The 14,127-nt window shown below is 39.4% G+C and overlaps 1 protein-coding gene across 6 annotated transcripts in view; it reads right to left on the bottom strand.

Annotated features, from left to right (window-relative positions):
- Positions 1 to 14,127, bottom strand: part of LOC148340094 (plexin-A1-like) — a 217,404-nt gene that overhangs the window by 30,006 nt on the left and 173,271 nt on the right. For all 6 annotated transcript variants that reach the window (XM_088289388.1, XM_088289393.1, XM_088289392.1 and 3 more), the window contains 5 exons: positions 13,660 to 13,796; positions 12,095 to 12,262; positions 9,549 to 9,642; positions 8,497 to 8,733; positions 4,506 to 4,649 (listed from right to left, as the gene is read on the bottom strand). In XM_088289388.1, the coding sequence (XP_088145514.1) occupies positions 4,506 to 4,649; positions 8,497 to 8,733; positions 9,549 to 9,642; positions 12,095 to 12,262; positions 13,660 to 13,796 (780 nt within the window). The remainder of the gene's footprint in view (positions 1 to 4,505; positions 4,650 to 8,496; positions 8,734 to 9,548; positions 9,643 to 12,094; positions 12,263 to 13,659; positions 13,797 to 14,127) is intronic.

The following is a 14,127-nucleotide window of genomic DNA, read 5'->3' as shown; positions in this document are numbered from 1 at the left end:
GAGAGCTATCATGCTGAATTAAATGGATGCGCTGTCATTGGATTGGAGGCATATTGGCTGTCGCTGGCGGGGAACAAATGTCAAAAAGAGAAAGCGAGGCCATTGTGAGAGGACATTGGCTATAAGTTTAAAAAGGGCGCGTTGGGGGGGGGCACTGGAACAAATATTCAGACATACATCCAAATATATTCAGAGCGGGAGCTGTGTCGTCTGCCTGAGGTTGACCTTCTCCAGTGCAAGATGTGATGATTTTAAAAGTCTGTTGCAGTCAGAGCGAATCAGAGATGTACATGTGCAGTCTGGTGACAGTTTGAAACAAGTAGCGCTCAACGCTTGCAGTGGGCTGCGCTTGCTCAGCTTGTTTGTGTTGGCTTTCTGATACTAACGTGACAAAAGTGACATTGACATCATTCACACCGTTGGATGCTTGGGGAGAAAAAAAATGTGCCGTTGGTTTTTGACAGAGAATTTGTGTAAAAAAAAAAACTCTTCAGACGTAACATGAATGTGTGAAAATGGCTGTGATTTCTCCGTCACGTCATGTCAGCTTGTTAGGAGCCTCCCAAAAATGATGTATTTGTTTTCTAATATTACTTTCATATTGCGTTTTGCTCTGACTCTCGTTTCTATTTGGATTCAGACTTCTTGCAGTCTTTGAATCTCTAAAGTCTAGACATCACTGATTGCCATCTCACTCGCTCGTCATATCGTCCTTTGGCTGAACTAATATGTCAATCAACGTTTACAGCAGCTTGATTGGTCCGTTTGATCACCCGATCTTGGGCATTTATCAGTGCTTATATTAACTCAGTCACGGCCATTGACAGGAAGAGAAGACAAAAAGTCAGTTCTTTTTACTTGGATTAAACATTAAGAGTTGTTAATGCTGATCATAATTCATTTTAGAATGTTTCATCGTGGTGACAATTTCACCCTGGAACAGATGATTAAATTCCATTTTTTTGAAAAAAAACTAAAGAACAAATCGGAGGTTGACAGGAATTGAATAGATTAAATTCCATATTAAAGTGAGATTCTAATGCACACACATTTCGACTATTAGCACACATTATAATCTAGGTCATGCTGCAGCGTGGGGGGTGATGAGCGAGCCTGCAAACGGGTCGCATAGCTGGGGACTGTAAATGTGACAAATATTCTGGGTACAAAGCAAAGCTACAGTTTGTCTCGGGCCAGGGGCGGTTCTAGGGAGCTTTACCCGCCCGAGGGGTGGCAGGAGGTTTAGTTGGGGTTAGATACACACACGTGGGCACACGCTGACTCACACATGAATTCAAATTCCGTTTCTGCATTCCCGAGGCTGGCAGGTTTTATGCATGCCACATGGTAAGGACGGTTGGACACATTCCTTATAGAAAGATGAGAGAGACAAGCTTGCAAGCAAATAAAGTATCTTGTTTTTCATGATGTGGTTGTTTCTCCCTCAGCTATACGCCCATATAATTGCTGTGTTTTGTTGGAAATAAACGTGAGTTTACTGACCGGAATGACAAAGTATTGTTGTCAACATCTAGATAGTATAAGCCAAGGCTCAGGAAACGAGCCTCACTGTAAGCTAGTAAAGGTTATCACCTGCCGCAGCACCTCATTATGCACCAAATACCTAAGAAAAAAAAATGCTAATTACATTCACATACTGTGAGTTGTCATACTTGACATGACCTTTTGACTATATTAAAGATGGCAACCACGCTTACCCGATTGTCTGTGGTCAGCGAGGATAACTTATGCAACCTCTGAAGATTTTGAGAAGATTTGGAAAAGACCCTTGGAAGACGATCATCTCACTCCTGCTCACATTTTAAGAAAAAATATGGATTTTTTAGTCTCAGCTTATTCTCAGACTGAGATTTTACAAAGACTTTGAATTTTGCAGGGTCACTTCCTACAAAATGGAGAAGCAGAGGTTTTTATTCAGTAATTTGGAGAAAAAAAAAGAAAAAACGAACAAGAGAGTACACTGCAAAATGCGGGCATAGCCCTGGTTCTAAAATATTTGCTAGGTATGTGTCGTTAGGAGGCTGAGAAACTCCCAGTTTGCATTGCAGAACTCGTGATCAGAATGGTGTGGGAAATACATACTTTGTGTTAGTTGTATTTCTTTGATCCTTATTTTGCTTCTTTTATTGTTTGTCAGTATGCTTTTCAGTTGATGCTGGGTGATTTTGGGGTTTTGATGTGGCACCGTGATCATGCATGGTGAGGTGACTGTTGACTTGCCAGCATCGGTGTTGTATGAAAAAAAAAATATTAGTCAGGGATTTCATCACCAGCTTGGAACATGCGAACCACAGAGGTAAGTCTCGAGCCCATGTACCTCCTTTTTAAGGTTTATTTGGTTAGAGAGGGGAGGTCTCAATAAATTGCAGTTTTGTTACAGCTCATCGATTGGTTATTGATCATGTCACGTCACTGCGAAGACTTTCAATTATATCTGTTCTAAGGCCAAGACTAGGAAAAGAAAACTAAAACATCAGACATCGAGTTAACAGAAAAACGTTGAGACTCCTATAAAACTCTTAAACTTTGGAAAACTTCATAATAATAATAATGGAAGCAATAATGCATCGGAACTAAGGAGTGTCAGTTTTTAGTCGGAGATGCAACTGTGAAAATCATTAGACGACTGCAACGACATCCGGACTATCCTTAATTGGGGCACCGCCAGCAGTAGGATTCAACCATTTTCTTTTTGAAAGGAGGGAGGGGCTGGAGAGTGAGAGAAACATTTATAAACAAAATGGAGACAATATAAGGAACATTTATTATTAAATATTTAATTTAGTATTGATAGATTCATTTGGGTGGCAGATGGGGAGACACAACTTTGGATGGCAGCTGCCACTCCTTGCCACCATGTCAAATTTCCAATGCATCAGACCAATTTGGCGAATAAAAAAAATAAAATATTGAAAACATTTTTATTCACTCTATCATACTATCTAACACCGACTAAAACCAATACAAATGTGGGAATAACCGAGTGCACCGAGGGACTTAAACAACAAGCAGCACCTGCAGCAAAGAACTGCTGATGCGTGCACGGTTGATGATGTGAGTATGCTTCACTGAATAGAAAGAAATGTTTTTTTTTTTTTTTACCAGCAAACGTGTGAAGGTTCATTCAATGAGACATGTCACACACTTCAGCCCGAACGGATTAAACTCAACATTAAAAGCGCACCGTGGCTCTGTAGCACTTTTCTTTTTTATAGACCAAGTGAAAAGTTAGTTTGTGCGTAAATCAAGACTTGTGCACGGCCTACCTGATGCTCAGCAACAGGCGAGGGGAGAAACTGTGAAGTTAAACATGTTAATTAAACATTACATATTTAACAGCCACCTTGGTGTGCAAGCTCAGTGAAGCGTAACCTAGATCTGTCAAAGGAAATCGTTGTGGAAAGCCGCAAGGGTTTCTTCCCATAATTCAACAGCAAGGTTAGAGTGACATTATGTACTGAGATTGTCAGATGGGAATATTTCCAAATGCATAAACATGAATGAGGTCAGTTTGAACATACCTTAGCCCAGCAGGTGTTACAGAGAGGAACGGCGATGAAGTAATAGAGGACACAAAGGATCATATGTACGGTGCAGTGTAGAGATTTTGCACAAAATAGATTCAACTTGAAGCCTGTGATTTGAACCCGATCTGAAGTGAGTCATTAGACGTGATACACTTAAAAAGAAATTGTTAAATCTCTTTGAAGAGAGAAGAAATGTCCTCAGTTAGACCTCCTGGAATGGTGACATAACACAAAATAGTGCTATATTATTTATTACATTTAATTGTGTAATTATTATTGAATAGTAATTTTTTTTTAAGTACAAAGTATGCTTACGATGTCTGAGCCAAATAGGACGTTCCAGGATAGGCTCCAATAAAAAAGTAAAAAGAAGAAATCCTTGGAACTACTCAAGGTTCTGTTTGCATTCTGCTTGGAAATTCCAACATGATCGTTTGAGAATTTGTGCATGATGATCGTTGCATGCAATAAAAGTGCAAATGCGACACATTCCACAAGTATCCCAGTTCTGACACAGCACATTCCCAACCAGTGTGCCATGACAGATCATCAGGAGTGCTGCAGGATATTATCCAATTTCACTTACTTTGTCAGAAAATGTTTCCTTGCTCATTCATCAATGCCAGCGATGGATAGTGAGCGGAAGAATTATTTCATGCTCTTTCATAAATTTGCAGAAGGTACAATAAACCCGTGTATTCATCTTTTGCCATTTTTATGTCATGGGTTCATCATTTTTGTGTTCAATTAAAAAGATTCAGATTTTACTGTTAGGACACAGTTCCAGATTTATTTATTTTTTTTAATCTGTGAAAGTGGACCAAAGAGAGGAAAAGTCTCTTATACTCATTCTGTATTGTTTTTTTTGTTTTTTTAATTAATTTTTTTGACACACTGGTGCATACTGAATGTAATCTTGAAACATCAACAGACTGTGTCCCAGAAAGTTTCACTAACCGTGACTTTATGTTGTCCGGTGAGGTTGGGCCACTCGCACAGTAATTGACTCTCCGACAAGGTGAGAACGCAGGGAGTTTCTCCGATGAGGACTGTGTAGTTCAGACGATTGTTACCTGGGGCTGCCGGGATCAGGTTGCGACCCTAAACAAAGGCAAGGACAAATACAATGAGGAAAAAAACTTAAACTCATTGATGAACAACATCCAGCCATCCGTTTTCTATAGCACTTGTCCTCATTCAGGTCAACGTGTCAGCCGACACCAATACCAGCTGATTTTAGGCAAGAGGCCAACGGTGTCGTGAACATCATTCATACAATTTGACCACACACAATACAATAAAATACAATACAACTTGATTTTTATAGCTCATTTCACAACAGCTGGAACTGTAACAAAGCACTTTCTATATCTTGTAATATTAATTAGCGGGAAATTAGTACGCAAATTGAAACACAAACGCATATACAGTAGATACCAGAAGAACAGCAACAGTCTCATGTTGAGTCAAACGCTAAAGAATAAAAATGTCTTCAAATGAGTTTTAAAAGTAGATAGAGGGGGCTTGCCTAACATTTAATGGGAGGTCATTCATAAGGAAGGAGCGGAAACAGAAAAGGGACCATCCCCCCTGAGGCTGCGCTTAGTCACCGGCAACTCCACATACCTCACACGGCACACACAAACAACCATTCACCAGAGATTGGCACTTTACGCTATATTGCCGGTCCGTCCTCCGTCTGCATCTCAGGCACCCTTCCGTCCTTATTCATAAAAATAATCGCCCTCTATATTCGCCCTTGTTCTTTTAAAGCGCTTCCGTCCTTGAATTTCACCCCACAAAAAAAAAAAAACAAACAAACGAAAAAAAATGTCTGTGTATGATGAGGGGCTAATGGCAAATGTTTCTCACTTCATAATTTAAACATTATTGAAAACTCATTCGATGGCAAATTTCCTATTCACATCCACTTACCGTAATTTACGGACAATAAAGCACATCTGATTAAAAGGCACAATAGCTAAATTTAGCCATAAAAATGGTTTTATACATACATTAGTTGCTCTGGACAAATAGCTGTGGGTCTCCATGTTATTAAATGGGGTATTATCTATATGATAAACACCAGTAGACACTTTTTACAAACCCAAAAAATGCCGATCGCAACTATCAAACTCTTGTTGTCACCCAAGGCAAATTCAAAGATGAGCTCAGCATTTAGAGATGGCTATGATATATTGCACTTCATCCATTTGCTAAAATTAAATGCAACTTAAGATGCTTATTCTGGCTCTCAATTTCTTCTTCACACAGCTGGGCATCTCTGTCTCTTTCTCTACGTCTCTCTGTCTGTCTCTTTCTCTATGTCTCTCTATGTCTCTCTCTGTCTCTCACTCTCTCACTCACTCTCCCTGGCTCACTTTCACAGTTAAAGGGCCAGGACACGCAACAGCATAACAAGATTTTATTCTGCTCTGAGTGCAAATGTTTGAATTCTGTACGCGCAGTACTTGACCCGGTTAGGGACGATTGAAGGGACGAGTGAAAACCCACATCTGGCCTTGCTTAGTGCTTTCCTTTTATAAAAACTTTGCGTCCTCTGTCCTCAAAAAGGGCGTCCAACCGGGGCGGACGTACGGACCGTTCCGAAATGCTCATATCTGCCATTAACACTCGCATACAGTAGGCTCAATTCAAAGTCTTCAACAAACCCAACATGCACTATTTCCGTGCACCCGTCACAACAAATACAAATATAAAATTATGGCTTTCTTTTCACACCACTTATATTAACACAACATGTCTGGGCTGAGACGCCTCACTTAATTTCTGCCTATTTCTTTGAAATTTCCACTGTGAAAGAAGGCGGGAAGTGAGCTCCGCGAAACAAACATAACGTGGAGGAAGATAAATGCAAAACAACATGAAACTTGGTGAGTAACTTTCGGAAAGTAAGTGAACTGAGTCTATAAAAGAAATAATATGTGTGACTTGAGAGAAGTGAGTGAGAGGTGATGGCTTCCGTGACTCCTGTTGCTTTAGCAGTGGGACACAGAGACGCGCTCTCCTTTGTAATCTCTTCGTCTCTGCAGGAGACCATAACCCACTCCACAATCTTGTAAACATCCGAGGAAAATACGCACATGCACAGACACTCACATGATAATAAAAAATCTTTACATCAAATACTAAGTTATAGTTACAATGCTATTCTTGAGTATTTTGTAATACGTATTTATTCATAAAATAATTAATTAAAAAACCTCAATCTCATAATTGCAAATCCCTCCCAAAAATGTCTACATCGGTTGACTCGTGATGTTAATAACAATCGCTTTTAGTGAATGCAGGGTTTTCCGCGGTACCTTTAAATTTGATGAAAGGCGCACAATTAACTGTTTTGTGCAGCACCACAAGAACGCAGTTACCGCCATACCACCTGTTTTTCATTTTATTATTTGATATTTCGAGTCAATATGTTTTGCTCTAATTCTGACATTGTGCCATTCTGAAAATGTCCTTTACATGTACATGCCAGTGTTGTTTCCCAATATAGCATTTCCCTAACATGGAATTAATGGCAATTTTCTGTTATCTTTGTTCATAAAATATCTATTTTGTATCAAAAACACAATAAAATGAATTAAAAAAAATAAAACAAAGACAAATATCTAGTAGCCAGAAAAAAGTCCCAATACCATATGTAGTTCTACAAATTCTTTCCAAGGAATACAGTCAAGTGCAAAAGAATTTAACTGAATACAACACTTAGGAAAACCTACAATTTAACAAGAGTTTAAGGAAAGGAAGGTTTATTCTAAAGGCACCATTTTTAGCTTAACACTGGGGAGGAACTGCATAAAAAGATTACTTGGAAAGAGGAAGACAGAAAGAAGAATAAAGAAGACAAAGAAAAAATGTGAATGCTGGAGCTCTGTGAGCTGAGCTGTAAATAACGTGCATAAAAATAAAATACAAAGCTGATTAAATAAATTCAACAAAAATGAAAGACGGATTCTTAAGAATACAACAGCGAGCAAACCAAACGATCAGGAACAGGTAGCCTAGACAGGGACCATGGCCCACTGTGAAACTCTTTGCAGTGATCGATGGCTTGGACCAACTCCTGACGCACTTTTTAATCACATCCGTGATTGGAAAGCTAGTATCTTGTTATCGTCCTGCTCCATTCACAAAGCAAACACAGACAGAAGCACAAGCATTTCAACCATAGAACTCAAGCATGCATGAGCAGTCCAGCTTAGCTACGTGCCTATGTAGCGGCAATGCTCCCATGCATGCATATTGAAAATGTACATGCAAGTCATAACTTGCTCATTTCTCAACCGATTTTCATGAAGTTTAATTTTTAGTCAACGACACACTGTGCTCTGTCAAGACCGAACACGCATCCTTTCTTCAATTCCGGCATGTCCTGCCGTGTAACATTTTACAGGACTGGTGTGACAGAGCGTGTGATCTTCTACTATAGTCTGACATGGTGTATATGGTCTGGGAGGTGTATCAGATCATAAGCATAAGCAATATGAAAGATCTCATCAGAACGTGATGGGCTGGGAGGGACCTGTTAGACCGTGGGTGAGCTGGAGTGCACTTTGGAGTGTGTGAGCTTCCAGGACTCAGCAGCTCCTTGACCTCATGGCGCATCATTGAGATCAAGATGGACCATGACAAAACTTAGAAAAACTTGAATAGAGAGGAAAATATAAACAAAAGCCCACAGTGAACTATGAGGCAAACGTTGCTGTAGTGGAAGCCAGGAACGTTGTTATAAATGGAATCATTCTGTCCCTTATTTAAACGGAAGCTATAGTTTCGGATTAAAATCTGAATGTTTTTATGCATATTGCAATTATGAATTTCCAGCAAACGCTTTTGAATTCAAATTAATGACAACGGACTATTAGTGCATATGACTGAAAAAAATAATGATCCAAAAAGAAAATATAACCACTGAATTTCAGACCTTAAGTATCAGGGGAGATGTTGGTTTGAGCTCCATGATCCCAGATGAGCTGAGCGGTTCAAACACGGGGTCGGGATAGTAGCTGAAAGTCTCATTGACCACCACCAAGGAGTTGACATTGTCCATGTAAAACCCAATCTCATCAGGACCGGTGCCGCTTTCAGAAAAGCTCAGCTCAGAGTCTGACACAGATGGAGCGAGGCAGACCATGACTGAGTTGTTGTACACTGTACAGTTCTGGAAACGAGACACAAAGACAGGACAAGAAAATCAGTTTAACGATGCTAACATTCCTGTACTGCACCCCATTTCTTTGTCACTTATTAATGGCGCAATTAGCACTGTCGCATTAGTATTTACCAGAGTGGCTTTAAAAAAAAAAAAGCCAACAACCAGAAAAATACAAGAGTTCTTATTTAGTTTTTTTATTTCAAGACATTCAATTTGACTTATTTTTTTGCTTTAGCAAATTAATTCACATAATGTAATTATTTATTTATTTTTTTTTTTTTTTACAAAAGCACCATTCTTGTTGCATTTTTATTTTTTGTGAGACAATTGTATTAGCTGCAGCCGTTGTGAAAGTGCTCTACAAATAAATAAGTTGAGAATTACGTGGCACACTGCCCTTTGAAATGTGGTCTGAGGTCGAAACAGAAGAGGACAAGTGATCATCACACTTTAAGCAGCAGCGGCTAGAAAATGTTGACTGTGCCATGTGAATCTGACGGATTATGCTCGTTTGAAAGTAAATAATGTACGTGCATAGAAGTTGAGCACATATCTGAGCTTGCAAAAGCCTGTGCAAGCACCTGCGCTAAGCTGTGGATTTCAATTCATAATTCAAACTTTTGTCAGGATGTGGGATAAAGTCAATAATTCAAACCACATCGACTCGTTCATAGCCAACAATTACAGTGCCTTTAAAGTAGTTTTCCTTGTAATGCAGTAAAGCAGTCAACATCTCATAGCTGCTAATCTCTTAAATAAACAACTAAATAAAAAATAAATAAATGGGGAAGAGTTTGTGTGCGTCTCACAATAATACTTACATGAAAAGACTCGGCCTGCCCATACTTGGCCCTTATCTTTGGTTCCCGGATTGTTGCAAGGTTGGTCCCACTCACTGTCAGTAGAGTTCCACCACTGCAGAGACGAGAGAAGAAAATATATGTCCTTGTTTATCGTAGTTGGTTATTACTGCAATATTAATGTAGCTCATACTGCCAGAGACAAATTCCGTTGGTTTTACACACTTGACAATAGCGATGAGAATATGAATGAAGAGATGAATAGATGATTAAAATTCAGATTTTTTTTTTTCCATCCACTGACTGCCATTCTTGTTTCAATCAGTTCTATTTTGGATCTGCATGCCACTGGATTTGTAATGTGAAGAATACATAAGAATAGATAATATTGTCGTCTATATTGTTGCATCCTATCTGTGATGTATTCGCAAATACTCTATACTGTTTCCACCGACACTCCTTTGGAGTAAAAATCATGGAGCGAGTCCCACTATTGATTGATTTTGCTAAATGATCCTCTCGTCCACTGGTGGTTGCCTTTGCTGTAATTCATCTGCTGTACAAAATATACACTCACTTACATCCATCACTTATGTCTCTGCACTCAATTATAATTGATAATGCGTTCAGCTGCTCTATTGGCACTGCCACTACGGACTCGATCAAACGTAAGCGTAAAGTGAGAAATGCTGAGGCTGCGTTTAATTCAAGTGTACAAAGTAATTGAAGACTTTCCGATGTCACCAACGCATCGGAGGAGTTTCTCGGATATGGGATGTAATTGCTCTTCCCAACAGGAGTAGCGAGTAGTTAAAACTATAATTAAATTTTAAAAAGACGGTTTTAATCTCCACTGTTACCTCTCGTTCTCTCTTTTGGATCCCAGATGAGCACTTGTCATTGACTCATTTTAAGAGCTCGGTCTTCATCCAAATGGATCATCATCGGACTTGTACAATGACGATGCCCTAACACTCGCTTTAAATGCATTTCCTCGCTTATCACCGCTTGAGCGAAAGTGCCAATTCTCTGCTTGCACGGAAAGGCAGACAATGAGGGCGAGATGATCAAATGTGATTTCACGTCTAATCGTCTCGTCATACTTTCTGTTTGAGCTGAGGTGTGACGGTGACATTTTCGCAAACATGAAAGCTAAATGAAATTGTTCTGTCATTTTCTCCATTGCTGTAAAAAGGTGGTGTCTTTTTTTTCTGGTGTTAGCTTGTCTTAGTTTCACAAGCAATAAAATAGTTTCAAAATGTTTTCCTTCGTAACACCATGAGTAGTTTCATGCAATCTGATCAATATTAGTATCTTTTCTGGAAAAAAAAAACATGCTGCAACTGAAATTGACTCTTATTGGATATTTCTAAAGGCTAATCAAACCCAAAGATCAACAACAAATACTATATTCAGTGATATTACTCAATTAATCTCTTGAACGAGAGACTCTAACAGAACAACATCATTCTCATCATTTAGTAAGAATTAAGTTCTAAGTAATTAAAAATCTTATCCTTGTATTTCCTTTCAAGTGTGGCTCTAATACTCCTCTGTCATGCAAATCCCAAATATAATCCAATGAAAACACAAATAAATAAAAGGGCGATCAAATTATATTATATAATCATACTACTCTATGATAACATATGCACGTTAAACCACCACTTGGCTTATCCAAGCCCTTCTAGTAATGTTTTACTCATGTTAAATATGGAGTTTTGAGGATATGGTTATTTATTTAACAGTTTACATACACCAAAGTGCTCCATGATATAAAGCTGTGCATTAAGAATGAACTGAGGCGGAAACGTAGAAGCTTGATTGTCGTTAGCTCACTATTTAATTAACACTCAGAGCCAAAGCATGGATGGCCAATTGACTATGACAACCTCACACTCTGCCGTTGATCTCTTCCGGTATAAAAAAAAAAAAATGGATTTACCCTGATGAAAAATCTCTGGAGACACCAATAATTTATCTCCGTCTAAAGCCAGTGTCAGCTCTCATCTGGAATTTACACCTGCCCCTGTCCAGATATAACAGGCAGGCAAGATTCCTTGACTTTGCAAATTTATCTTGCTACTTGGCCAGTATGAAAGTGTTGATAACGAAGCCGACAGTCATTAATAACGACAAAGACTGAATTAAGGGAGACGATTCTCAGTTCGTTAATTTGAGACCGTTTAATGATCATGGTGTGAATCTAAGTCGAAATAGCTGTCTTCTCTAAGCGCCTTTTGCCATTAAATTGGTTCCAGTGGCCACACTGGCATCATCAAAAGCATCTTAGGTAGGTAGGAAAGGGTTCAAACTGTCAGCCCAGGGATGATTTGTATTTCAGTGCATCTGAAAGCGCTCTGGGCAATCACTCCTCAATGATGTTTGTGTTCATTCTTGTCTGAGCAACGGAGCGTAAGAAAGACTAACAATGTGTTTTGCTTTGAAATTCTGTGATCAACGTATCGGAACAATTTGATGTTGTGATAGCTGTAACAAAATACATTTATAATACAAATGCATTTGACTAAAATGCACTACAACTGGTTCATGAGACAAAAGTGTACCTGGCAATGCTCCAGTCCGGTTCAATCCTCAGCACAGTGGGGTCTTCGGTATAATTAAACTTGACCTCTGGGTTTCTGAGCTCAGCGTCATCTATGTCCACCAAGACAGGTGTACTTCCTGGAGCTAGGCCAGCTGGTGTTATGCACACTATCTCATGGGCATTTCTCCTGGATGGGAACAAAAAAAAAAGGTTGTTTGGACACAGATACACACTTATGACCAGAAATTGTTGCACTGTGACAGGTTTGAAAAAAAAAGAGGGGGAAAAAAAAAAAAGAAACAAGCTCAATTTGCCTTCTAGGACTTCTGCAGAATACAGATACCGGTCTGACTGAGTTCAATTTTGTCAACAGCAAGTGAGAAGCATTCTCAAATGTATTGAGAAGAATATCCAACATCTTTGCTATCAAAAAGTCTTGAAAATATGTGAACATAATTCACTAAAATGTACTAAGGAGCATAGCGTAGGGTATATCTGTTTGAATACTCAAGCATATTCAATTACTGTAGCTGCGCATAAATGATGCAGGCAGCTAGCGTGTGTGTGTGTGTGTGTGTGTGTGCGCGCGCATACTGACGATGCTTAATAACTCTTTCTATTACATTCATGAGTGCAGTTCTGTCAAGCTACATAATGAAATATACATTTGGTAAATCTATGTATAGGCGGCTTTTCTGGGACATGACTACACAACATTAATGCAGGACAGATGCGCTTTTGTGCATGTATGAATGGAATTTGTTTGACTTGATTCTCCGTAACCCTGGTCATGGTAAGGTTGAATTAAGACTAGTGTGCGTACCTTGGTTGGTGAAGACGATTCAACTTTAGTAGAATATGCAATTCATTGTGTTGTTATTCTATCCCCAACCCCACCATTTACCATAGGGGTGAAATAATATATGTCCTCGTTGGCTTGTCACCATAGCAACCCCTTGTAAAAGCGTACAGCAACCTTGACAAGATGCTACAAACACGGTGGCACAGTTCAGGTCTGACAGATAAAGACAGACTTGCAGTGAAGTGGAATCAACTGGATTTACTGTGAGGGGGCAGCAACAGAAATGACTGCGGCAACATCAAAGCTAGCACACAGTAGTTGCTTCAACACAGATTAGCAGCTAGGGGCTAATCCCTACATTTGACATGCATGCCACTGTTGTGATAGTCGGGAATGTTTTTCTTGCCTGAGATTAAGGAAGAACCTGCGTGAGTTCGGGCGAAGCGCTGCTGTGTGCCTTGTGTGACTGTGAATAATACTTGTGCGTGCACATATCACATACACCTGCAAACACTGACAGCATGGGTACAAGCATGTCTCATCCTTAAAAGTCATGACACTGCTGTTTCTCACACATGAACAACTACTTTAGACGGATTATTTTTGTTCCTGTTACTTTCTTTCTGTTATCGTCGCAGTCTTCCCAAACCCATGGTCGCCGGTGAGATTTTTATTGGGTCACTATAGGTCAAAAGCAATTTCTTTGGGCATCAAACAGGCAAGCATTTGTGGCTAAAAAAAAGAAAAACATTTGTAGTTGTGAGTGACAAATATATTCTTACTTTTTAAAATGGCAAGGTTGTGGTCCAATGCTGACAGAAACAGAGCTGCCCGCATTGAGGTAGCTCCCCTCTATCGTGACACGAGTGCCCCCAGATATCGGACCTTGAGAAGGCTGGATGCCGGTGAAAAATGGTGTCTAGAGATGAGACACGTAACAAACAAACATGTATCAGATCGATTTTTTTAGGGCGACAATAGCCTTGATCTAACTTGATCACGTTATATGGAAAAAGAAACCATATAAGCCAACAAAAAAGAGTAAAAGAACAAAAATGTTTGGAGAGCTTTTTCAAAAAGACGAGCAGCTTTGAATAATTCAGTTGTTTCTCTGATAAAATATGTCTTGTTATCAAACTGGTCAATGGCACCAAAGTTCGGGACCGCTGACAGAGAGGATGTAAAAAAAAATGATTAATATCTGGAGTTTGCGCCACTACTGCGGTGGTAAAAGCATCCACACATCACAT

The sequence above is a fragment of the Idiotropiscis lumnitzeri genome, chromosome 3 (genome assembly GCF_059441095.1).
Source record: "Idiotropiscis lumnitzeri isolate Australia: NSW breed Sydney's pygmy pipehorse chromosome 3, RoL_Ilum_1.0, whole genome shotgun sequence".
NCBI lineage: Eukaryota > Metazoa > Chordata > Actinopteri > Syngnathiformes > Syngnathidae > Idiotropiscis > Idiotropiscis lumnitzeri.
This window is presented reverse-complemented; position numbering and strand designations above follow the sequence as displayed.